Source organism: Lagopus leucura, unplaced genomic scaffold, assembly GCF_019238085.1.
Source record: "Lagopus leucura isolate 7727_CA_CO unplaced genomic scaffold, USGS_WTPT01 Super-Scaffold_100159, whole genome shotgun sequence".
In the NCBI taxonomy this organism is placed as follows: Eukaryota; Metazoa; Chordata; class Aves; order Galliformes; family Phasianidae; genus Lagopus; species Lagopus leucura.
In genome coordinates, this window is record NW_024962335.1 from 10,939,731 (window position 1) to 10,965,784 (window position 26,054).

Consider the following 26,054-nt stretch of genomic DNA (forward strand, 5'->3'; position numbering starts at 1 on the left):
TCAGAAACGACCTCAAAGCCCACCCAGTCCTCCCCCGTGCCGTGGGCAGAGCTGCCACCCAGCAGCTCAGGCTGCCCAGGGCCCCATCCAACCTGGCCTCGAAAATCCAGGGATGGGGCACCCACAGCTCTCTGGACAGCTGTGCCATCGCTTCACCGCCTTCTGAGCAAAGCATTTACCCCCTCAGCCGCCCCCCGGGCGTCACGGCCGTCCCTCACCCCGGCACGAGGCGCGGCGGCCGCTCGGTAGCCGGGACGGGACAGCGCCCCCGGCCGCCAGGCAGCCCCGCAGTACCCCGCCCACCCCGACGCGAAGGCTCCGGGCTGAGACCCCTCCACCGGCCCCTGAGAGCCGCCCGCCTCACCTGCTCGACCTCCCGCCACCGCCCATACGAGGACGAGCCCCCAGCAGCAGCACAGCGGGCCGCCGCCGAGCCGGGCCATGCTTCTCGCTCCCACGCGTCTCCTCTGGGCACCAGGAGGCGGCGAAACTTTAAGAAGTTCCCTCGCTCAGGGCAGGTCTCGCCGCTGCCCCCGCCTCCTCCGGCGCCCGCCCCGGCGCCCCCGTGCTGGGGGTGGCCCGAGCCGGGGCTGGCCCCGCCGGGGCAATGGTAACCCCCGCAGCTCGCCGTCCCCTCTGTCCCAGGAAGCGATGGTTGCTCGTCGCCCTGCTCTGCCCCCTCCCAAGTCGACTCGTGGTGGCCCCGGGGCTCGCGGGGGCTTCAGGGGCTCCCCCTGTCCAGCTGCCTCGAAGGCTTGGCCCCTACGCTGCCCTCCAGGCCCGGCTGTCCTGCTGGAGGGGACCGGTGGAAGGTGTCAGGCTGAGACCTGGATGTGTTTCGGGGCACAGAATTTGTTTTCAGAAACCCCAAAGCCAAGCCGGGAGCTGGGGTTCACTGCAGGGCAAGTTCAGGCCTCCTCTCCACACTGACCAGCCTCGAGTGGCACAACGCCGTGGTGGGGCAGCCCCGGGCCAGACCCTGGCAGGCCCCCGGGCTGACCGAGGCTGACAGACCTCCAGGGTTTGCCAGAGAAAGCTCCAGTAAAGTTACACCGTGTCTTGTCAAACCACATCTTCCACAAAGAAAAAGGGCATCTTTTAGCCCTGTTAATGCAAACCACTGTGCATTTCCCTGCAGAAAAAGAACAAGAGAGAATACTTTCCTTAGGGTTTACAACTATGGCCAGTCCCTGCGGGTGCCCATCCCTGGCAGTTCAAGGCCAGGTTGGATGGGGCCCTGGGCAACCTGAGCCGTGCCCACAGCACGGGTTGGGACTGCCTGGACTTTGAGGTCACCTCCAACCCAACCATTCTGTGGTTCAGTGACAGATTTCTGATGGCAGAGGGCTCTTTAATCCAACATTTAATAACAAAATGCAATGATAAGATACCGAATCTAAGACAGATTCAAACTAGAAAGTAGGTGAAAATTTTACTAAAAGAGTAGTTGTGATGTATGGGTGACAGAAATACACAAGAACCACATAGAAAACAAACATGCCAAAAAAAGTCAATCAGTTATTTATCTGCAAAGAATTACATGGGATTTATGATCTGAAGAGTGCAGAAAAGAGCTACTGAAAACTAAACAGATTCTAAATGAACTATCCCAGTGTCTGCAGATATTTGCTGAATAATTCATATCTCAGGAGCATCATGGATGGAACCCATGTAGCTCCTCTTTACAAACAGACTTACAAAGAGTAGAACAACTCCGCTTAAGAAAGCAGGAGTAGACTTCATGCTGGAGGAGTCTGACACTTACCACTGCAGTATAGCTGCGTTTGCTGAGTGTATCAGATATAGCAACCAAAATAGACTTGTGGTGCCAAGTATCACCTACCAAGGAATGTAGACATAGAGACGAAGCTTCTTGATTGGCATCTTGGGCCAGGAAATAGCAGGCATGCTGGTTTCATGTTTTTCTACTGTATTGATATTCCTTTCAGTGCATACCAGTTTTAGAATGCCATTCATTTTTTTCTGTCCTCATCCCAATGAGCTGTTCCATTAGGACACAAATGGGAAAAGTAGTGGTATGTTCCCAGTGCCAGCCCAAGTTAAAGACTGCTAATACAGAATCAGAAACTGGTAGCTGTTGGTTACAGGCTGTCTGCTATTTCTGCCTATAATGTGTACCTGTCTATAGAAATTTACATTCATCAAGCAATATTAGAAGCCCTATAGCACAAGCTGATTTAATTTTATAGCTTGTATATTTACACTTTGGTTGTTCTGTTGAGCTTTATGTTTGGCATGGGGCTTTTTGTGAGTTTGAAACAAGCAAACTGAGGTTGACAAAGGCAAAAGACAGGTGACTGGCTTGCTCTTTCTAACATTGTTTCCTTGGACAAAATTTCCATTCAAAACCATAAAGGAATGGTTTGGGGGGAAATTATATACTGAGGTGTACAGTTTGAATACTGACCAGTATTTGACAGCTGTTGAAAGAAGTAGCTCTGCTTTGAAAGCCATCAGTGCACATTTGCAAAAATTCTGCTCACTACTTTGTGGGAATGTTGGTTTTCTTCTACATGCACCCCCTGTTCTTTGGCTGCTTTTAAAATCTGATTATTAATAAATGCCATGTTTCAGTTCATGAGTGAGTCATCTCAGTAAAATGTGAGTTCTGCCTGGTTGTGAAACTTCATCCAAAAGTTGAACTGAAACTTCCAGAAGTTTAAAAAACATGGAGAAATTTGTTTTCTTCATTTCTGTTGCACTTCTGGTTTGGGGGGCACAAACAGAAGTGGAGGAGAGATATGAAAGGGTCTGCTATGCAAGATTTGCACTTTGATTTTTCAGAATTAAGACGTTCAGATAAGTTTTAGAAGCCGTGCAGATTCTAGAGTTATCTCCCAAGGTGAATAATGGAAGTGTTTAAGAAAGACAACTTGGCTAAACAAAATGTGGGAGACAGGGGGAACCTGCAGGGAAAAAATAAAAAAATAAAAAGGTAAATATCCAGGACTTACACAGTATGTTTAATGTTACATTCAAATATATTACAGCAAAGCTTTCTTGAAATAAAAATTACAAATTAAATACAACATTTGAAAATCATGGGAAATTAAGGCTATGCTGTGAATATTTCAGAAGTGAATTATTGAACAGGTATCATCTTTAAAAAACAAACCAGAACAGATAAGGTATCCTCAGGTCTCATTTCTCTCAAATCAGATTGCATGTCCCCTGCTGAAGTCATCTAACAATTTGGACATGACAGTGAAGACAGGTTTGATGTACTACTGGCAGGTTGAGTGGTAGGAAGGTTGCCTTGAAAGGTATTTTCTTTCTCCTCCAGCTGAGAACATAAGCTTCCAGCCTTTATATGAAGTACCTCTGGGAGTTGCTGTAGCTTTTTAAGTCATGCTAGACATCCAGTCTTAAAGATATGTAGCAGAATTATCTGTGCTGGCCAGCTGCAAGTATTCCAGGGTACCTGTTCTGTAGCTTGCTACCCGTTTAATCTCTCTGGTCCTGAAACCTTCGGTTTCTCTTTTCTGAAGAATTTTGGTTATCATCTCTGCTATGTCATTTTTTAACTGCTGCTGATTCTCCCTGAAAGCAAAAGGATGGAAAAAAAAAGGTCACAGAGTGACATGCTTTTAGTGATCCCTAGATCTCCAATGTTTTTTGAACATTTCTATCCCGTACTTAGATTGATGTCATTCACACACTTCTGAGATAAAGGTTTTAGATCCGGGTTTTGGCTTTGGGAATATTATTGAGGAATTACGTGCAATTTTTCTGTATAGCACTGATTACCATCTTTACAGAGATTTGTAGAAGTGTCATTAGTTAAAATAAATTTAGAGTCACTTACAGGAAAAAGAAAACATCAATTAAATGCTCTTCCAATTAAATCAGATTCTATTTCTCAACACCATTATTTGTACCAGTACTTCCACTACAGCTTCAGGTGGTCTTCAGTAACAGAACTGCTACCTTTTCATAAGCTTTTGCATTCTGCCTGGTGTTTACTATATTACCCTTTGTATGAGAATTTTAAGGGGCAATTCTGTGAGTCAGAGCCTATAACGAGGAAGTGAAAACAAAAACATCACTGAGTACAGTGATCCAGCTCAAGAGGTGTTTTCAAAATGCCAATTCAACTGCCAATTCAATCATTCTCATAGTCTCAACTGATCATTTTAATTCCGAAAAGGAGTTCTGAGACAACAAAGAGTTGTACCATGTAAACAGGCCTGACAGTGTTTCCTGCTCAGCACAGCGACAAACACTTGAAATGCCACTAAATAAAGCTAAGTTTATGAGATTCTGTAGTAGATTAAAAGCTTGATTATTTCTGTTTCGAAAACGTCTTGAAAAAAACTGCATCTTTCTCCTAGTTATCTCTTGTCTTTTAGGTAGATAGGAATAAATGGGTAGGAAATAAGGTTATGTACTTGTGCCTTTCACCATTAATAGATCCCAGTGTATTCAGCAGAGTACAATTTGCAATATAATTGCTTCAAGTACTGAAACACTGTTATTTCAAAGCAGATAGCAGCGAATCCCTGTTTGGTGAAGCAACTGTACACAGAAATAGAAAGTGGAGAAATTCCATGTTCTAGTGAGTTAACAGGAATAAATGCAGTACTCATATGCCAAATATAGATGAAATGAAGACAGTCATCCTGACTTCAATTTTGCAATATTTCTCAAAAACAATACTCCCACTATTATTGTATTTTATTTAGTAGTAATGCAAATTACAACTCAGTTCCAACACAGCAGCCTCTTCTTTTTCTCTTGCCAAATATACTGTATCATGTTAAAGTAGAATTTTGTTCGATTTCTAAACACTTTGTGCCTGTGCAATGCTACAGTTGCTTTGTCTGCCTCTTCTAACAGAATACAATTCAAAATCCTGCTCAAAATAACATGATCTTAGAGAGTTGCCGTTATCCTCTAGCTGCAGTGTCTAGTGTGGCACGCAGGTACAATTAGGGTCAAAGTTTTGGGGAATTGGCCCGGTTTCAGCTTGGACAGAGCAGATTTTCTTCATTCTGTCTGCTACGATACTGTGTTTTGGCTTTGGGAAAAAAACAATATTGATAACACAGTGACGTTTTATTTGTTGCTGTGCAGTGCCATACAGAGACAAGGACATTCCAGTTTTTCAGCTTCTCATACTGCCCTGTCAGCAAGGGGACTGAGGAGGCACAAGGAGCTGAGAGGGGACAGAACCAGGACAGCTGCCCTAAACTGTCCAAAGGGATATCCCATACTATATAATGTCATGTGAACTCTAAAACTGTGGGAAGTAAGCTATGAGGGCAGTCACTGCTCAGGGTATCAGTCAGCAAGTGGTGAATAATTGCACTGTGCATCACTGTATACATATATTTACAAAACAAATGCAGGGAATAATAATATTTTTAATTTGTATGTCCATCTCCTGCATTTATCACATCAGCAAGTTGTTCTATAAGTCATTACCCTTCCAATGAAATTGAACCTGCTAAGCATACAAACAACCTGCAGCACATGCATAGTCCCAAACATAATACTGTCATGAATATTTACATGCTTATATCCTCAAGCTCTAAAGAAAAATGGTTAAATCTAAAGTTCAAAGACTTTTGAATTTCTCTTTCCTTTCCATGTACAAATAACAGCTTACACTGAAGGAGGTGTTGGGAGATTATATTCCTTGTCTTCAGTACCCGTCAGCCAGTATGTAATCTCAGTCCCTCTGCCCTAAACAGTCATCACAAAGAAGAGAAAGCACAATTTAGGGATTAGACTGCAATTTCCTGTCGTTCATTTACTTAAATAATTCTATATTGCACATTGTGTTTGCCTTTGCTCACAGCAAAGGATTAAAAATCAGATGTGGAAAGAAAAATAATGGGTCAGATACAGGTGAACATTCTCTTGTTCCATGACCTGAAACCATGAGAGAGGTGAGCTGTGCTGCCTGCTATCAGCACCCAAATACAGACATCAGTGCCAAGTTACATAGACTGAAATAAATAGATACGTAGGTAGACAGTCAGATATCAGAGCAAGAGCAAATTAACAATAGATTCAGCTTCTCTTCCATCAGCCCAATTCAGCATCACTATTACTCCATAACTTTCATTTATTCTCTTCATCTTAATGTTATTTTATTTTTTCACTTGGGCAGCTTTTCATTGCCTTTATTGATGTTATAGAAGTGTCTTCAACAACTAGAGTTTATGGTACTGATTGATCTGTGACCCTTGTTCCCTTGCTGAGAATTAAACTGCAGGGTACTCTAAGCTACATAATGCCCTTATACTATTCCTTTTCTCTGTGCATGTGCATGGTAAAGGTTACCTTCAAGTATGTTTCTCCTCTCATTTCATACTGGAATCGACAGTCTGTTCTTTTCAGGATGGCAACCGTGGAACCACTTACATGAATCCTTAAAGCTAAGAAATAGAACATGAAAGCTCAATTTGAAAATGTATCTGTAGCGTTTATATGTCAAAAGGGAAGAGAAATTTGGGAAGAATCGCACAAAGAGAATAGCCATATGAAGACACTGGGCAGAAGGAAGATAAGTCGGCTCTTGGCAAAGGTCCCTAATGGTGTAGTTGAAGAAGTAATTGCTTCAACTTAAAGTATACAGTCAACATATTTACACAACAAAGCTGCAATACAATTATAGGTTGAACTGAAATCAAACATTCATAAAGTAAAATGAAACCCCAAGCATCAGTAGTACTTCCAAAGAAATTCAGCCAGCAAAAACCAGCCTACATACTCCCTGTTACCAGCGCTGGAGACGGAGCAAGGAACAGTTCTTCATTGCCCAACAGGACAGTGAAATAATTGGTTATTAGAACAAATAGGGCTTCATCTTTAATCTGCGAGCTGATTACAAATTGTTCTCGGCTGAAAACAGACACTTCAGTCACAAACTGACCAATAGCCTTTGGCCCTGTTATATGGACAGATGAACTTAAACCCTTACGCAAGCCAGTGGATTCCATCCGTGAAGCTGTGTTTACCGTATCTCCAAACAAACAGTAACGAGGCATTTTTATTCCTACCACACCAGCCGCACATGGACCTAGAAATGGGATTCAGAGAATGAAAAAATGGTTGGTCAAGAGACTACTAGCTTGAAAGGTGCCTCTCCCTGTTGCAGAAAACACTGCAGTACCTACTGGAGCAATGTGTTCCTCACCAATGATACTGCTCTCTACCACTAAACTATCTGGACATCTCCCATTCCTCTCCAAACCACACCTCACACTGCATATCTTACAGAATTCAATTAGAACAAAACGGGACAGTATTAATTGCATTTAAACATAATCTCTGTGCATGAAAAAATATGGTTACGGTCAGTTTTGGAAGCAAAAGAAATAGAGAATAAGCTTAATTATAGAGGGGTTCCATATTATTGCCTCAAGGGGTATCCCAGTGCCCAGCTGCTTTCACTGTTATGTTCCTCCTTCGCCAATTGCTTAGATAATTGTTGAAACAAGCAAAAATGAAAGGTGATTTCCCAAAGCCCTTGAGACTGTTGAGCAGTTTCTCTTATAGAAGAAATATTTTTCTGGTTTCATTGAAGCATGAATTCCCACATGGGCGCAATCAGAACTTTTGTCTCCAAAAGCATAAGAGAAAAGCTTGTTTTCTGTAGTGAGACAAGCATGTCTGGACATGGCTGATCTCCATCTTGGTCAGGGAGGAATTATCTGTGAAAGCTTACAATTGACCATACCAGGAGCAAACCATGAATGAATAGATAAGGGCTATTTCTCTAGACAGGAGCAAAGTAGTCGTTTATTTACTCCTGTTAACCTTCCCCCAGGAATATTATTTTCAACCTGATTCTTCACAAGGAAAGCAGTTGTGTATGATGTCCACCCACATCTTCCATGGATATCTGATCTGTTAAGTTCAAAAACAAGGCAACTATAGTGTCATTGCTGATCTAGCATCATTGTGTACCAGAGTGAATTCCAATGCGAATCCAAACAGGCAGACCAGGAAGGTGTCGGAGCTCAAAGGATCCTATGAAGCTAAGGATGTCCAGAGCCATCATGGAGATGTCTACTGCATGTCGGTTGCCATTCCTCTTTGGTAAACCACTCACCACCATGTAAGCGTCGCCAATGGTCTCTACCTGTGGAAACACAATTACTAATCTCAGCATGCAAAGAACATACTTAGTTGAGAGCAGAAAGGTTTTATATTCATATTCTCTTGTTTATGATTAAACCTGGTCCCTAGTCAGCAGGATTATTTAGTTTAAGGTAGCTAGCACCTTTTTGTAAATGAGTATGACAGTACTTAGCATTTCACTTAAGGAATCAGTGACCACCTGGTATATAAAATTTGCTCTAAGCTGGCACACAAGCATACTGAAATGAGACAATCTTGGCCTGTTAGATTTCTGCATTGCTTGGTATTTAACTGAGCAAAAGTGAGGAGCTAATCACCTTGTAAACATCATGATGGTCAAGAATGTGATCAAAGTTCTTGTAGATGTCATTCAGCATGTCTACTACCTCCATAGGGGTGCTGTATTTGCAGAGTGTGGTGAAGCCAACAATGTCACTGAAGTAGATAGTGACTTCTTCAAATAACTCTGGCTCTACCAGGCCAGTCTCCTTCAAAGATTTTACTACTGGCCTGTGGAAATAGAGAAGGCAGGAAGACAGAAGACAGTGTTTAACATTAAAGGTATTTTCTCACGCAAGTCAACCTCATCATTGCCTTCTGGGTTGGAAACATCAAATCATTTGCTGAAAACTGCCATTGTAATAGCATTTTAGATGTCCATAATGCCTTTCAGCCAGGGATCTCAGCATGTACTAAAATCAATTAATGCACTACAGTCTTGCAAAATCCTCTGCATAAACAGAAGCTGAGGAAGATAAGGGGTCCAAGTACTGCTTTGGTGTGAATCTCCATCTGAGAATGGAGACCTCAGTGATTCACTCTTCTTTCCTGCCTATCAAGATCAGATTCGAGAGAAGGAAATTTGTGACAAATAAGTCATTCCCCTTACTACTTGTAAGTATCTCTCCCTTTTGCCCTAAGGACTTCAGAATATCTTGGAATGGGATAATATTATAATACTTCACTTTTGTATTGCTATTGAAAAAAAGATTAAAGTGAGGTTGCTGTCACATTCGACAGTCACACCAGCTCTTCGGACTACCTGCTTCAGAATTTGCAGGATAGTTGACTCTATACTGTCAAGGAGAAATAATTTAGTCTTCATAAAGCATTAAGATTCCAGCTATATCCTACATGTGATTGAGGAAAATGGGGAGAGTAACCAGCCTCCATCACAGACTTGCACTGAACAAAACTGCATTCTAATGGTGGGAAGGCACAGTTTTCTCACCTTCTTTCTGGGCTGTTTGTTGAGCACTTGGCAGCTTTGTGCATTAAAACACAATGCCACTTTGCACATTTGCATGTTTTCTGAATACCTTCCTTCTAAAGAGAATACAGCTGCTTGGGCAGACTGGCTTACCTGTCTGTCAAGTAGAATTTACAATGATTATGTAAAATTGAAAGTTTTCAGTACTTCAAAATGCTGCCAAGTTGTTAAACAGATCAATACACCGATAAAATGAGATGGGCTGATAATTTTCATTAAAAAAATGCTTTTTCAGTGTCAGTAACTTTCAAGTAGGGCATGTACTTTTCTGGGCTAGGGTGGTATGCACAAGCTTGAAGGTGTTTGTCAGTTGTGATACAAATATTGTATATCTGACACTATCAGCCTTAACAAGAAATGAGTAGGGATGACCTCAATGCAATTCCACCCTTTTCCAGCCAAATACATTTTATGAATAAATAAAGAGACTTTACATTGGCTTCCCAACTGAAACTTTTTTCTTCCTAGGCTTAAATCATCATGCTGTGACAGTATATGAGATATAGTTTATCTGAGCTCCCACTATTATTTCTTATGTAAGGCATTCGTTCAGTAAATTTTTTTAACCCTAACACCTCATTTAAATCCTGTACTTAATCAGAGCCTTAGGCAGGGGATTAACATAGGTATGGAAATTATCTTTATGGGAGATCAGACCAGGATGAAAAGTCTATAGAAAATCTATGATTTTGTCTGTGCAAAGAAAGCCACGTTTTCCCTGCCTGCTACCCCCCTGTGCTCAATTGAGCTGTACAGAAGAGGGAATTGATGGCACCTCTTAAATTTGACATTTTGTCTGTAAGGTGGGAGAATTAGAACAGAATAAGTAGCATTTCACTCTGTGAATTGAAGAAATATAAGACTGATATTAATCCCACTCTCCAAGAATCAGGTGATACATATAAATAAAATGTCAGTAAAAATCGTTCTGCTCAATACTAACCTTGGAAGTAACATGAAATTAAGCCTGTCTGCTCTGTCTCGCTCTGCTTTATAGAGCTCTGTCCTCTCCTCCACCAGGTGCTCCAGATTCCGGGAATACAGCTGTAGACGTCGAATCAGGGTATCCATGTAGCTTTCATTGGTCTGGCCATGGTAATTACTGGGAATAACAACAATGCACAGGAGCCAAAAAGAAAGGGTGATGGAAGCATATTGTTGAGAAAGGCAACAAAACTTCTCCAGTGTTTAACTTCTGTACGGATAGAACGAAAGTGTTTAAAATGCATGGGTTTTTGTTGCTTGGAGGACTTATGTTTACAAATTAAAAGTCTGTGCCCACACTTGTCACTCAGAGCTGCTAATTCTTAAACCACTTCCAAATCATAGCTGTGATAGTACTTCCAATCCAGGTTACCTTGAGTAATCCCTAAACATTCATTTGTGCAAGCTCAAATCCCAAGAGGAAGCTAAAGAAGACAGATAGAGAACTCCATGTAACATTTAAATGGGGATTTTAGACAGAAAGACTAAGACCATTTTGGGGCTACCTCTGTGGAAGCCAGAATAATTCAATAGAACAATTAGCAGTTCAGGAGTTAGTTTTGGTCACAAGATTAAGCAGATTCCAGTCAGAAGCATAATTGCTGGAAGCAGAAGCACAACAGCATGGGCTACTCATAACACATTTGTCTCTGTAGTCTGAAAGTAGATGGGGCCCGACTGACAGGAAATGTCAGTTCCTTCTAACCAGACTTTAAAGCCACTCTTACTTTAGACAAGTGTTCTTGTCCAGGGTGCACTGTCTGAGATGCTCATGAGAAGAATACCTTGTTGCATGTGGCAGGAAGCAGTCTCCATCCTCTTGTAGGATGGAGCCTTATCCCACAATTTTATACCTACAAAACCCCATAATTACTTCCTCTGATGAGGTACAACCCAACACATTTAGTCAGCTCTATCTGAGACCATCTGAATGGCCATTTATGGCACAACTCAGCTCATCCCAACTTTCCCATCATCCTCCAAACGTTTATGTGCCTTTATTTCCCGAAACTTAGACAACATGACTCATTATCCAACTCCTGACTAGAGACAGGAGGTAAATTATTTTAATGGTTTCAATCTCTAATTATCCAGCTTGCTACTTTCACAATGTACCAATTTAAGGTATGGTGATCATCTCACCCTCACTCAGCTAATACATGCATAGCTGCACACATTCACATGAGTACATACAAAAATGCATGTGCTCACCTACTTCCACGGCAAAGAATAAATCAAAGTGAAGGCACTAATTGGACTATATTAACATCAGCTTACATGCTTAAAAATACAAGCTTTCTAGCACCCAGAAGGAGTTTGGAGCAACTTCAAAAACTCAGCTTCAGATGCTCACCTGAATATTTTAGCCAGAATATTCTCAATTTTCTTAAAGTCAGGTCTTTTCTCTGGGTCTTCCTCCCAGCAGCTCTTCACTAGTGTGTATACCTTCAAATGAAAATTTAAGGAAAGTTGAACTGAGTACTGGATATAGAAAGATAATGGAGATAAATAGCACTAGTTCATCAGGGTATTTCCAGTTACTCTTGATAAGCAACATATTGAAATGTGTGACTAACTGTTATGAATCTATGGTTGGGACATTCATTGCAGGCATCTGAAACTTAACTCTGTGGTGGCTAGTGACATCATCTGCAGTTGAATTTGCAATACGTAAATGAAAGGCATGCAAATGGATCTCCTCTTGCAACTGGTACCAGATATGGTTACTGACATGGAAGTAAGTGCTGTGATAATTTATTTCCAGTACTCTGAGTTTGGGAATTTTTTGAAACTGGTGACTCAGCCAGAAATAATGGGGCTCATCAACTGAATATGCTGATGTCCACAATACAGACCTCTGCACCTAAGCAAGAAGTCTTGGGGGCTGTAAAATACATGGAAGGAAGTACATTTGAAGTGCCATTCATCCCATCTTAGAGCTATCCAGAAGAGATCAAAAGAGTAGCAGCATGTAAGTGTTGATTTTTTTTTTCCAGTGACTACAGAGTAAGTAGTTCAAATACAGATATGTGCATTGCAGATGTGTAAAGCTACCTGAGGCAAATCCAACTTGTAGTTTAGTTTAAAAGCTGGCATAGCCACCCTGGGTAACATCTGTAATCAGTAGGGAGAAAGGAATCTTGATCTAAAAATATAAAATAGGTCCAAAAAGTGATATGGATGAGTATTCTCTTATCAGATGTAAAAGGGACCTATGGAGGCTAGGTCAGAATGAGATATACAGCTTGTAGATATCTGAAGATAGGTGAGATGAATCATCTGTGAAATGTTGTACTGCCACCAGTTCCCCTAAGATATTATCCCTTGTGATTCTCATGCATTATTTAATGTTCATATATCAGTTCAGCACCCTGGAATAATACCAAATTTCAAAAGACACACTACTGTAATACAAAGATAAGTAAGCAATACTACTACTTGAGAGTACTTTCAAAAGATAATGATAGTCCTTCCCTGAATTATTGCAACACAGTCTCTGTGGAGACTCTCATATACTGGATCAGAAAACTGAGCCATCCCAGATCCTTTCCTATGCAGGTCAGACTGCTACTTTCCCACACACAGATATACAACCCTCACTATATGATGATACATATTTTTTCATATATCAGTATAACACTCTCCTTATGGTATAGCTAGCAGTTCTCAGCCCTAGGACTGTACTAAACTAAGTAAGCACATGTTCCCTTTTTATTTTAAGACTTTGACTCAGACAAATTGAATACAGTTCTTCATGAATTCTAGAGAGACAGGGGAGCATTGTTTGATACATTTGCCTTTTTTCGAGCTAACCAACTTAACAAAAAGTTCAAATTCACAAGGGATGTACTTTTAACATGTTTTAGTTTTTAAAACATCACTAGAAAAAAACTAAAGAGCTGATGCACAGAATACACTTAAGGAGGAAAAAATTTCATCAGTTTTGTTTCATTTCACTAGTAACAACTATAGAATACTGTTTCTTCCCATGAGGTTAAAGCATTTGGCAGAAAATGTGCATAGCTTTCATCCTCTTGTCATCCTGAGCACTAGTTTTGCCGACACTTCTACCTTACACATAGAAAATGGCTGTGTTAATGATTAGCTTACTTCCATCTCTCTTTCTCCCACTGTTTCTAAGGATAGGTCTGGTCGGAAAGGCTTCACGCCTTTGTCATTCTCCACTCTGTAAAGTTTCTCTGAAGAAAGAAAAAAAGATGTAAAGTTTTAATTAAAGGGGGAAAAAAAAAAACACAGGAAGAACATTCCTTTTGTATAGCATACCATGATGTGTTACAAGTTACTATTCAAACAAAATATTGAAGGTGGTTCCCTTCTTTTTGATGTGAATTTCAACTCTGGAGCTTTTCTAAAAATATGGCTTAAGATCATAACAGGCTGGTTTGAATGCCCCTGAAAGCAAAACGAATAGGAATGTACTCAGGTATTTATTGGTCATGGCAGACATGGTTATGGCATCCTTCCAAATGAACATTAGGTATAATTAGCGTGCCTCTCAGCATGAGCTATAGCCATAGTAAAAAACTACACGAGAAGCCCACTAGAATATTACAACTTGATAAAAAGCATGGAGACCTACAATTCTCACCAGAGAAGTTCAGATCATCATCCAGATGTTCAACTTCCTTAAAACTAAGCTATTAACATGTATGGTTTAAAAACATTGGATTTGTTAGCTTATTTGTACTTATATTCATGAAATCCATTCTATGAAAGTTATCTGGATTCAGAACACATCAGAAAGCAGACTGCATTTGCAGAACAATTTAAAGAGCTAAAACAAACAAACAAAAAAAAGTTGCTGCTTCAGAGGGAAAGAGTACCAAAAAAGAAGAACTTCTTGATCTCTAACGAAGAGAGAGAAATTGCAAGTGTGAAATATATTTATTAATGATGTCTGATTATATTTGGAAGACAATTTTGCCAAAGGAAGCTTGTAATGAGACAAGAAAGATTTGTCATCAGGCTGGTATGTGCATGTCCAGAGTAGCAAGGAATGTCTAAGCATGCCCAGTTGCACGATCACTCTAAAAAAATGAAGCAGCATATGGTGCAGATGTTACAGACTAGAGAAGGAGTAGGAGGTTTTGTTTAAGGGTCATGCAGATCAGAAAGCCCAAATCCTGTGAGTGAAGAGACAGTAGAACCTGTGTTAATCTCATGAACACAAGAGAAATGCGATAGATTTCCAAGCTGCATATGCACCTGAAAGAGGAAATAAAACCAACTATAAGCAGCACTGCAATTAGCCAGTGGCAAGAAATAGTGGAGTAAGGAGCATGGGTTATGTTCACTCATGACAAAATTTCAGTCTTGAGAGTGAAGGAGGTGTTTCTGCAGAAGAGTGGAGCAGCAGCTGGTCTAACAGCTGTCTCACAAAGAAGTCAGTAAAGGACTATGACTAGTTACATCATACATTAGAATACAGTTCTGTATGCCCATCCTCTTTGTGGGATTTCATTTCACTCAGTAATAACGACATTATTGTACACTAAGTTAATCAATATTTGTTTGCATTTTGAAAGAATTAGTTCACTGAGTATTTGAAAATTTAGCTTAATTTTGCCAGCTGTGGTTGGAAGCTAGGTGCAGGCTTTATCAAACAATTCTTAAATCTGAACACAGTCCTTGCTGCTGCCAATGAAGCCCTGAAGAAGTGATTATATCAGTCATCCTGAAATATCCATATATTTGAACTTGCAGAACTTGATTTCTGATAACCTAGCTACTGAAAGACTTTTACAGGACACTAAAATGAATGTAACATGCATCAGGGGCATTTCCTTGCCCATTACCATTGACTCTAATTTTGCATTCTTTTCCCTCTTTTTAACTTAGATATTTGTAAAGTAATGATATTGCCACGTCTGAACTACTCCTTCCCAAAACTAGATGATGACACAAAAAAAATTCAAAGACGTTTGAGTAAGTATGGTGTACTTTCTTGTCTCGTCTAATGAATGACTCCTGATGTTCTAGTGATGAGCCACTTCAACAAAATATAATAACTCATTCCTTTCCATTACATTAAATCTGATGAACTGCTGAAACCAGACTGAACGTATTTACTGAAGCTGCAGAATCAAAACACAAATAACAAGAGCAGCTATTAGATCAGCGATATATAGCCCACACACCCAATAATGATTTAGAAGAAAAAGCTTCTGGGAGAATACAATCTCCTTAGTTAATGGAAAATTCTTAGTTTGGAAAATAGGATGTTTTTTTTCCTTTCAAGTTACAGTGAATCCAGACTTACACAGGACTTACTGGGTTTCAGGCCCAGTAGCTTTATTGCTCTCTTACTAAGCTCACTGCTGTGTGTCACCATGCCCAGCATTAGGAAGCCTAAACCTAGAAGTGCAAAAAGTACTTTCATCTAGTTTATCTTAATGCTATTTTAATTGAACAGTTTTTCTAAGATGATAAGGTGCAGTGTTAGGACATAGGTCAAAGTTAAAACAAGGAACCAGACTGTGACTATGAACCACAAACAGAGCAGTGAGATCGCCACCACATCTCAGAACAGCCAGAAAACACAGAGTAATGCTAACACACAGGCAGGCTGTAACTGATGTAAACAATTATAAGAATGCAGTTTGCTATGGATTTGTTTCACAAGTCAAAATCAGAAGGGAAGAGTATTAGTCTTTCCTTTTTCCATCTGTATGGTGGATGTTTGTAAAATTATTGTATTTATGAGGATTTGGCTCCCTCTTCCCAAAGATAAGTAGTAGATGGACTTTTACTTTCTCTGCCCTGTCTTATTTGATGCAGTTCAGGGGACCATCTGTCACACAGCACAACGACCTGAATAGTTTTGTGAAAGGGAAACAGGTATTTCTAATCTCTCCTACATCCAATTACACATTAAGGAGTTGATTATGTGAAATACTGTATTTCTTTGGTTAAGAGCACAAATTTGCAATAATGTAAGATGATGAGCCTGGCCTAGATGTTATTCTCAAATATTACTCAGGAAAGCAGCTGTTAGGCTGGCCAGCTGCTGCTTTAGATGTTTTAGCAAATGTGAGGCAGATCTTTCAGAATGACTCAGAAACAAAGGCAATGTTTAAACTTGTTGGTAACTGTCAGTAAGAAAATCTCAAACCTGAATGCCTTTATGGTGGCTATAACATTGCAATATAAAATAATTCATGGGATTCAGAGCACTGCTATTGTCTGTGCTGTTAGCCATCCAAAAACAATGTCACAATATGCACGAAATTGGGTTTAATGGATGCATCGCGTGAGGAGATTCTTTTTCTGACAGAAGATAAGAAAATAAGCTACTAACGTTAATTTGACAGACTGGAACAAAGTCTGAATTGCCAACTTTTAAATATCAGTTGTTCTCATGTCATGCTGCTGAGTTTTTGTTCTCTTTTGACACTGCTGATTTGTGATGCCAAGTACAAGTGAACTACTATATGTTGTGCACAACATTTTGTAGCCTTAAATGTCACAGTAAGTCTAGGCAGTTTTTGTACAAGGTTAACTTCTATAACACTGTGGAAGAGGTGGGAAGGAGAGGAAAAAGGGCAAGAAAACTCAATAAAAACCTGATTCACAAGAAGATTGCCTCCACATTGATATCCTTCAATCATCCTCTTTGTGCATCACACAGTGAAAGAAGCACCAGTTCAAGCACCTACCAGAGGCAGCACTTTACACGAAAACCTGTGGATGTGCTACTTACTGCTACAGTATTCTAGAAGGCTGCAGTGGGGGAGAAAACTGTGGATTTACCTTTGGTGTCTTGGCAGTGTCTGGTGTAGAAGGTCTCTTTGCGTAGGATGATCTCCTGGGCAATGATCCCATAGCTGTACACATCACCCTTCTGAGATACATCAGCATGACGGAGATGCTCAGGAGCCGTCCACAGGTCTGAAAATCCAGATCACAGTAGGAAAAAAGGTAAATGGGTACAAGAGAAAAGTAATTGAAAAGGGTGATCCTTCTCAAAAGCGTCCATTGGCCATTTTCAATTTACTCTTTTCATACCAAACATGGAGCTCACTGGTACTGTTTATTTCTTCATTCAGTAGTTATTTGGATAAGCTGACATCAATGGAGTTAGATAAAACTATGATGTGGTAGTCTGCAATTGTCTGGGATTTGATAACAGTACTATTTTTCACTGTTGGTGCAGACCTGCAGACCTCCAGAAAAGTTGTGTTTGCTGGCAGTGAAGTTGCTTCTCTTAAGTTACCTCACATGGACTTCTTAGAAATAGCCCATGCATCTGTATAAGACCAAGGAATGCCTGTGCTATGAAAAAAATATATAAATAAATAAAAATGCAGAGGCATAAATTCTTGACCCAGATGCATGAAGTGTGTTATTCAAGATGTCATATGAGAAGGCTGTAATATTTCCCGGTAGCCTTGGTATCATGACTCTATAGAAATAATCCCCAAGTGCTTTTGAGCTTGACATAAATACTACCTGTGTGTAACCACTTTCTTTCTACAGAAATTATTATTCTGTACTTCTAGGTCACCAAGCCCCACTGTACCTCAAAACTAGAATACTGCCATGGTATGACTATTTTATATGACATGCTGATGATGTATCATAACGGACTGATAGTGACCCTGAAAACAGTGTTATGATATCAGGCTGCTACATCCAGCCACAATGAATCTGTAGATGTCTTGTGAAGCAATAAGTTTTCTTCAAGGAAAGAAGCCTAGGGGCCAGAAATTTTGAGGATGATTGCCAAAGTATTCAAGAGCAGCATGAGAAGATAAATTCATTAACATTCAATCATAATATAAATTTAAGTGTAACATGCAAAATAATGAATTAACAGAACATTTTCATTCAGTGCACATTTCTTACTCTTCTTATGTTCTCATTGCTACTCTTGACTTTCTTTGTGTCTCAATGTCAATTCTTTCTCTCAATCCATTTGCAATCACAGGTTCTTCTCAGATAATATACAACAGTTACAGTGCAGTATTGTGCTTATTAAACTCCAAACTCTGCTAAACAGATTCAGATGACATAATTTCAGAAGGGCTTATCTTTGCACTCAAGATCAAGAAAAAAGGAGATGTGTAGAAAGGAATGCTCTGTTCTACAGAATAGGACAGAATTGTCCTATGATTATTAGATGAAATAAAAAACGTAAACAAAAGCTGTGAAAACTAACCTGAGCTCATTGAACAGATATTGTTATATTCTGAATGAAAAACATATCATTACTAATTTTTAAGGATGATCATAGTCACAAGTGTTAATATTTAAATCAAATTACACAGCACTGTGATAACACGTGTAAGTGATCAATGGCAAGACAAGAACCCAGTGGTTCCCTTTTCTTTCTTCACACAAGTCCACTGTTACTGCTTACAGGAGCTTTTTGCATGAAATCCTATGGGAAATTTTTGCATGAAGCCTTTGGATCTTGAAAATATTTGTTGCGTCTCAGTCACAAGGGAAGTCTCCTTGTTTTTCCAAATATAATTTAAAAATGTATCTTCCATTTCTTGCTCACCAACACTGCCTAATTTCTTTCTCTATTTGCTAAAAATTTTTATTGTGTTATTGATGAAGGAGTTTTAATATATAATTTATGATGATATATATTTATAAATATATGATGGCTGCTACATGAAACAAAGTTGTACTGTATGTTTTGTACCATGTACAAGATGTAATGAGGCCATACTGTACTATGAATATAAAAAAATTCCACTGGGCTGGAAAGCATGAAGGACAGTCTAACTGTATATTGTTTTTACCTTTCCTTTGAGGCAGAATTGAATTACATCCAAAATCAGTGATCTTCACAACCATGCGATTGTCCACCACACAGTTCGTGGATTTGAGCCGACCATGGACTTCTGTTTTGCTTGAGTGCAGGTAAGACATTCCCTGTGGTTGATAATAGGGAGAAGACAAGGCTATATATGAGACTCTCAGCTGTTGCTAGAGTCAAAGAATATGAAGTGTTAGCATAATATGTGTCTAAGCAATTAAATTGCCTTTACCAACAATCCTCTGTCATGGAAGGAGAGAAGTATTTACAGAGAAGAATTTCCAAGATCATAAAAGCAGTCAATGTTAGGAATTGAGGATGCATTATTAGAAGGATCATGTCTTAACTAATGATCATCTTTCCTGTTGATTAACAAAAGCCTGATAGAGCATCCTGAGTTTTGATGAGATCATTTTGCCACTAGGGCATTAGAGGAGTTTGTTTCCTCCTACAGAAGTGTTGATTTCATTTGCAGTAAATACTTTTCTGTTAAATCTAATACAGATTTGTTGGAACGTCAAACAAAAAAAAATGTCTCCAACTGCATATCTAACCAATGGTTACCGAAGACGAGAATAATTGCTCTTTATGTCTGTATCATCTTCGAAGATTACCATTCACCAGAAACTCCATTCAGAAACATTTCAGTAGATCCTTCTCAGCAAAGCAGCAGGCAGCACAGGGTCAATGCAGATTAGGTGATATACTATCACTTGCATGAGGCAAGCGGTCAGAATAGAGTCCTAAATGTCACTTCTGACCTGACTGTTAATGGCTTTCTCTGCACTAGTGAATATGTATCAATTATCCATGAGTTAAACTAGGAAGTGAGCACAATGAGGATTGGCCAGTATAGTTTCAGCTGTATTTCCTGATATTCAGACTCCTGACTACAACACACACACATGCATACAAAGGTGTGTAGTTTGCTATTTTTTACTTACCACCTCTGAATTTTTTTCATTTAGTACTAGAGTCAAATGTGGTATAATACACGGCAAGTGGCCAGCACTGAGGCATAGCAGGAAAAAGACATTAATAAGTGGGTGTAAACTGAGGGAGAGTACAGGTATGCTAATTTACACTTTCCTGCTAATATTTACTCTGATACATCTCTCTCTTATACTATACTTTAGCTCACATCTTTTAGCCTATTGCTGGCGTTTTTTCTTATAATTCTCCTTTCTGTAGTTCAGTAGATAAGGCATAATCTACATAGGTCGCTCCAAAAGTAATGCCTCCTATTTATTTGCATGGAAACTACGACAAATAAAAAGATCAGAATAACCCTATTTGGTAAAGCAAATTATCATCTACTTTTCAACATAGTCATCACCACTACCAATGCATTTTCACCTACAATGAATATGAGCCTGCATGTCACACTTGTAAAAATCTGCACCAGCAGAGGTGACACACTGTCACTGCTACCACCACTGAAACACACCACCCACCACCTCACTGTGCTCACATCCACTGTTTCATCTCCATCAACATTCAGCAACCATCACCAAATGTCAGTGGGTGCTGCTTTTCCCCATGGATGAAGTCAGCGACACACCTTTGCTTCATATGTGCTTCCATGTCAGACGCCATTTTGTCATCCAGCCCCTCTGCTGCCACATACCAACAAAATGTAACAGTGTGTTGATGGAAAGGTTCAACCACCAACATCCGCCCCTGACACGTGGGCCAACATAATAAAATAAGAGGCATTACTTTCAAAGCAGCTCTTGATAATCTGTGGAGGTCAAAACAGATATGTTTTATCTGTTTAGTTTCTTCTGTGAATGGTCTTCCACTGAAATTCTCACATGAGCAACTCATCCTACTGGATGGTAACTGATTGAATTTAAACAAGATTACAGAGCTTATGGGGGCAGGCATACACTATATGACATGCTGGGTGTTCTCTCCTTACGCACCCATCTTTCCTTGAGAATCAACCAGCAAGTGCTACAAGGGTACGCTGAGACACAAGTTGAGTTTGGGGCACAGCACATGTATGTCTGAGGCACAGGCAGTATGCAAGATACGCAATCCTTTGAGAATGTGGTTGGACTGGTTATCCTTGGCCTGTCTAGATCCTGTCAAAATTTACAGAGACTGTGTGCAGGCTATATGCAAGGAACATGCTTCTTGATTACGCAGTTTTTATCATGCAACCCTGCTGACATTATCCAGGATGTTTTGCCTGCTTCAGAGCCTATTTCCTCCAGCTATGCCATCTTCCTTCCCCTTCTTATATCATCCCATTCTCTATTAGAATTCCTAATCAGTTTCAGCAACAAATCAGAGGCAGAGGTAATTTTGATTTCCTTATACCAGAGCTTCCTTGTTAACGATTTCTGAAGAAAGAAGTCTCACAGATGTGCCTGATAATATTTTCCTCTTTCCTTCTAATCATCTTCTATACCTATCTGAAAACAACAACAACAAAAAAACAACAGCCTGCAGAGCTGTTAGAGGGTTTGAGAAGAGCATACATTGGGATGAGGGGAACAGGAGCTGAAGGGTCATGATAAAATTTAAATTAAGCAAGAAGACATTCAAGTGGGAAGTTACATTAGTGAAAAGCAGTAAAAGAAGTGCATGATAATGTCTAGGTCCCAGAGATTCCACCACAGCATCAGGTGGAGAGGAGGCAGGAATAGGAAAAGGAGAAGTTGGCAGATCATCCAAATTACCATAAATCACCACATATTCCTAAATTTGAATTTTCAGGAAGGTTTTTTTGAACCAACTCTAACACTGCTAATATAATAATGATCTGGAGCCTTTCTAGTATGGATGCAGTGTTTCACCCAGCCCCAGACTCCACGTCCTCCTTACCAATGGTGTAGTGAACAAATGGTTCTGAAGTCCTGGTCACACCTAGTGTAGTCATTGGGCATTTGGTCACTCCCTTCAGAAGGACTGCAGTTTTCCATATGTCTCATAAACAACCTATCACCATTTTCTTAGGTAATATCTGAAGGTGAACTGCAAAGGGTTTAAAAATTCTCTGCTCTTTTAATATGCTAAAAGGAAGAAGGGAAATTGCACTGCTGCTATTTAAAATGAAGCTTAATTCTGAACACTAACTGAACCTGAAAGTCATTAACAAGGCCAACAAGCTGTGACAATTTGGATTAAGGAGGTTCTAATAAAGAGCAGGATTTTCAGTATCTCTCTAGAACAGTGGAGTCATACAACATGGAGACCAAGGCAGAACTGAAGTGTGTAGGGAAATGGAAAAACTGCCGAAAGCATTTGCACACTAGCAAAAATTTAGCCAAAAGTGTTGTGGATTACCTGCAGAGATATAATGTATGTGAATTGCAAAGTTTTCTTAATTACCAGCTAATCAGATGCAAGTCTGTAGTGAATTAAAAATAGAAAATAGAATTTGCTTTATTATGAATTTGTTTTTCCCTCTCTAGCTGAATGAAATGGCTAATCCTAGTGAGAAATGAGAGTCTATAGAGAGTGGGAAAATCAAAATAAAATGCAGAATAAACAGAGCTTGTTTTGAAAAAGAACTTGATCTTGGTTTTGGGTACAAATTGAAGTAATTCCATCATTTTGAAAGAACACAGTTTTCCTTCACATGTCTTGCCCGAGGCCAGACAGCACAGTCTGATTTACAGGGCTTGTGACTGCCCAAGCCCTGCTAGTTAGAGCCGCAATCATCAAATCGTAACCCTCTGATCTTTGGGTCCCATGTCTTTTTGGGGAATATTTTATTATTCATATATACCCCAAAGCCAAATCTGGTCCCCATTTACTCCTTCAGTTTGAGAGCCACAGGCTTTCCTGGCCTCGTGGAGGTCAGGAGGGAGAGTGGAAGGGCATCAAGCTCTATCAAGGAAAGGAAAAAACTGTAGTAGCTGCTTTTCTCCAGAGGATCCATATTGCAAGAAAGGACAGGCTGATTAATATTGCATGGTCAACAGTCCACTTACCTTAGCAATATCGTACATGACAGAGATTTTAAATTCCCAGTCCATGAATGTGCCATCAGGGTAGGAGATCTTATCATTTAAAACATCCTGTAATAGAAAAAAAAACAAAAAAAATTCTAATCTGCATGAGTGAAAAAGCAGAAGCTGAGATCTGAGTATTACATAGCCTTTCAACCAGGGACTGAGTAAGGCAGACTTGCATATTAGGAGTACATGCACTAGAGCACGAGTTGATTCAAAAGACAGAAAAAACTATATATATTTTAGGTTTACACAGAACTAGAAAAGTGAAGACTCCAAAAAAGAAGGGTTTTGTGTAATTAAAGTAAACTGTGAATTTGCTCTTAAAGCCAAGGTAAATCTAATCAAGCTGTGACAGAAATGAGTAAGGTGTATAAGTGGAAAGGACTGTATGTGCTTTGTGCTCAATCCAGTTACTTCTAACTAACTCATGGCTTATAATTTCAAAGTAGAGTGATCTTTTAACATAAAGAGACAGTGATTTACAGTTCCAACCACAATGATTTCTATTGCTAAAAGTCAGTCTCCACAAGTTTACAAGAAAATAACTGGAGATAGACCTGCTATTTTGCTGCTTTGTTATGAGTTTCATGTGAGTTCCAGAGCCCACTGCTACTGATGAGAGTCTTTGTACGGTCTAAGAAGCTTGCAGAAAATCTGACACCACCATGACTAGCTCTGAAATAATATTTGTAGTAATAAAGTCTAAATCTTTCCTTCCTCTTGCCAGGTAACAATTTACTGTTTCCTTTTATAAACAAGAACAAAGGGCTTACAACACAGGATTTACCATATTCCAGTCTTAAACTGTTTGCCCTTATTAACATTATATTATTTTCTCTGTGTTTTCAAACTCTGGGACCACTGCAGGAGCTGCAAGAGCATCAGAAGAGACAACAGCTATGTCTTGGAAAATAAATAAAATATTATATACTATATGCTCCCAGTGGAGAAAATAATAGATACCGGCTGTTGCTGTTCTCTGGGTAGAGCTCTTGCCTATATACCCTTGCTCACACCTCCCTGCATCCTCTGGCTACTGAGAACCAAAAGTCTTATGGCAGCCACAGGCTGGAAATTTGGGAGAGGTGAGCAAGAGGGCAGGAATTCAACATGAGAAACTTGCCACCACTTGCTTGGTGCGGTGCTGCAGCATGAGGGCCACACAGAGCAGATCTGTTTTCTTACTGCAATAATCTGGGGAAGGGAAACTGCAAAATTCTTTACCCGCAGGGAACCTCTTTCGCAGTACTCAATCACTGCAAAGATCATGGTGTCCATCTTCACTGTGCCATAGAACTTGGTCAGGTTGTAATAATCAATCTGCAGGAGCTAGAACAGCAATATTACATCTATTTTTAAAAGCAGTTGTTGTTAGTATAGAAACACAGGTCGATGATGCTTGTGTGACTTTTTATCTCAGGCTCTGATAAGATGTAGGAGTTCCCTTTGAACCAGTGTGTATTAAGGCACAGAGTGAAGTACTTGAAGGCATTTGTCATTTCAGAGCCTTCCAGATTAGGGAGTTAAAACTGGATGTTGCTGGAAACTGCAAGATCATACTAGAGACAACTACAATCTCTATTATTGCTTCTCTAGTCAAATCACACAGCTAATAAAAATAGCCATTATGAGAGAGAGAATGTTGTTAATCAATCAGCAAATGAGCAGGTAATAAAATTGTAATGCTGCTGCATGATATTATGGACTTTGTCCATATATATATACAGACAACTGTAGTTTAGTTCAGAATATTTTTAGAGATTAGTGAATTCACAGTATAGCCCTGTTGTGTAAAAAGGAAAACTTGTCATTCAAAATAATGCAGTATTGTAGCCAAGTTCATCCCTAATGTTAGAATTATCAGTATGCACAAGTCAGCACAGAGCTACTTATACTGAAAGATCTGCATTTGGCATTCAGTAATGAGATTTAACTACAATATTCCACTACAAATGAATTAGCACATGAGCAGAGTGCATAGTGTATTAGCACTGGCTATAAAAATGTAGTTAGCAGGGCCTTACAACAGTGCATGAATTGCTTCGTTCACCTCAGTTTCACTGACTTCAACTGACAATGTGATTACACAAACAAAGACAGAGGTCATCAAGCAATATGCTTTGATGAACACATCACCTGTCCACCTCACAAACATTCATAAGTATATATATGGCTGATGGAGCTGGCAATGGAGGGCAATGACTTCACTCATTGGCTTCATCCCACCCTGCTGAGCCCAGTTGCTACCTACAATAATTACCTTGTTCAGTTCTATTTTTTGCTTCTCTGTGAAATTACCATCATTGTTTTTGAGATCCTTCAGGATCACCACCTGAAGAAAAAATACCAGTGGAAAGAAATTGTAGTGATTAATTCTTCTCTTCCAAGAAATGCTAGATAAATATCTCAAAAAACACCTGCCTATTGCTTTGCTGTCTCAGTTAGTCAACTAAGTAAGCACTAGAGTTACATTTCCCTCAAAGGATTTACCACATAGACAGGAATGGCATTCAAGGCCATGCTGGATGTGGCTCTGGGCAGCCTGGTCTAGTTTGCCAACCAAGTTTGCTGGTTGCCAACCCTCCCCACAGCAGGGGGATTGAAACTAGATGATTGTTGTGGTCTTTTTCAACCCAGGCCATTTTATGATTCTATGATCCTGTGATGCAGATTGTACCTCAACATGAACATATCTCAGTCAGGCAGAGAGCAAGCTCAACCGAGTTTACAAGAAATGCACGGGAATGGCCTGTTCTCCACTAATAACTTAATCTCCATGGTATCAATCTGCATGTAAAACTTCTGTGCTTTCTGTTTCCACTTCTGTGCTTTTGGACTAGGCCAGGGTTCATGGTGTCTAACATTTTGCCTCCTGGCAGTAAGCAAAGTACAAAGCAGCTGATATGGCACATTCCTTGCATGAACCCAAGCC

General features: G+C 39.9%; 3 protein-coding genes across 4 annotated transcripts in view; 1 reads left to right on the top strand and 2 right to left on the bottom strand.

Moving 5' to 3' along the window:
* The window catches only part of PLBD1 (phospholipase B domain containing 1), a 36,265-nt gene extending 35,773 nt beyond the window's left edge, over positions 1-492 (bottom strand). The window contains exon 1 of one of the 2 annotated variants that reach the window (XM_042889783.1): positions 365-492. In XM_042889783.1, the coding sequence (XP_042745717.1) occupies positions 365-443 (79 nt within the window). In that variant the 5' untranslated portion in view covers positions 444-492. The remainder of the gene's footprint in view (positions 1-364) is intronic. The other variant, XM_042889784.1, reaches the window with a different exon arrangement.
* The window catches only part of LOC122190075 (activating transcription factor 7 interacting protein), a 152,651-nt gene extending 137,364 nt beyond the window's left edge, over positions 1-15,287 (top strand). Inside the window, exon 15 of the mRNA XM_042889781.1 lies at positions 15,227-15,287. Within this exon, the coding sequence (XP_042745715.1) occupies positions 15,227-15,241 (15 nt within the window). The 3' untranslated portion in view covers positions 15,242-15,287. The remainder of the gene's footprint in view (positions 1-15,226) is intronic.
* The window catches only part of GUCY2C (guanylate cyclase 2C), a 42,143-nt gene continuing 19,142 nt past the window's right edge, over positions 3,054-26,054 (bottom strand). Inside the window, exons 14-27 of the mRNA XM_042889782.1 lie at positions 25,383-25,454; positions 24,347-24,451; positions 23,099-23,185; positions 19,138-19,270; positions 17,138-17,275; positions 13,478-13,566; positions 11,721-11,812; positions 10,326-10,484; positions 8,430-8,622; positions 7,939-8,113; positions 6,950-7,048; positions 6,310-6,404; positions 5,630-5,706; positions 3,054-3,561 (exon numbers count right to left, since the gene is read on the bottom strand). Coding sequence (XP_042745716.1) covers positions 3,387-3,561; positions 5,630-5,706; positions 6,310-6,404; positions 6,950-7,048; positions 7,939-8,113; positions 8,430-8,622; positions 10,326-10,484; positions 11,721-11,812; positions 13,478-13,566; positions 17,138-17,275; positions 19,138-19,270; positions 23,099-23,185; positions 24,347-24,451; positions 25,383-25,454 — 1,689 coding nt within the window. The 3' untranslated portion in view covers positions 3,054-3,386. The remainder of the gene's footprint in view (positions 3,562-5,629; positions 5,707-6,309; positions 6,405-6,949; positions 7,049-7,938; positions 8,114-8,429; positions 8,623-10,325; positions 10,485-11,720; positions 11,813-13,477; positions 13,567-17,137; positions 17,276-19,137; positions 19,271-23,098; positions 23,186-24,346; positions 24,452-25,382; positions 25,455-26,054) is intronic.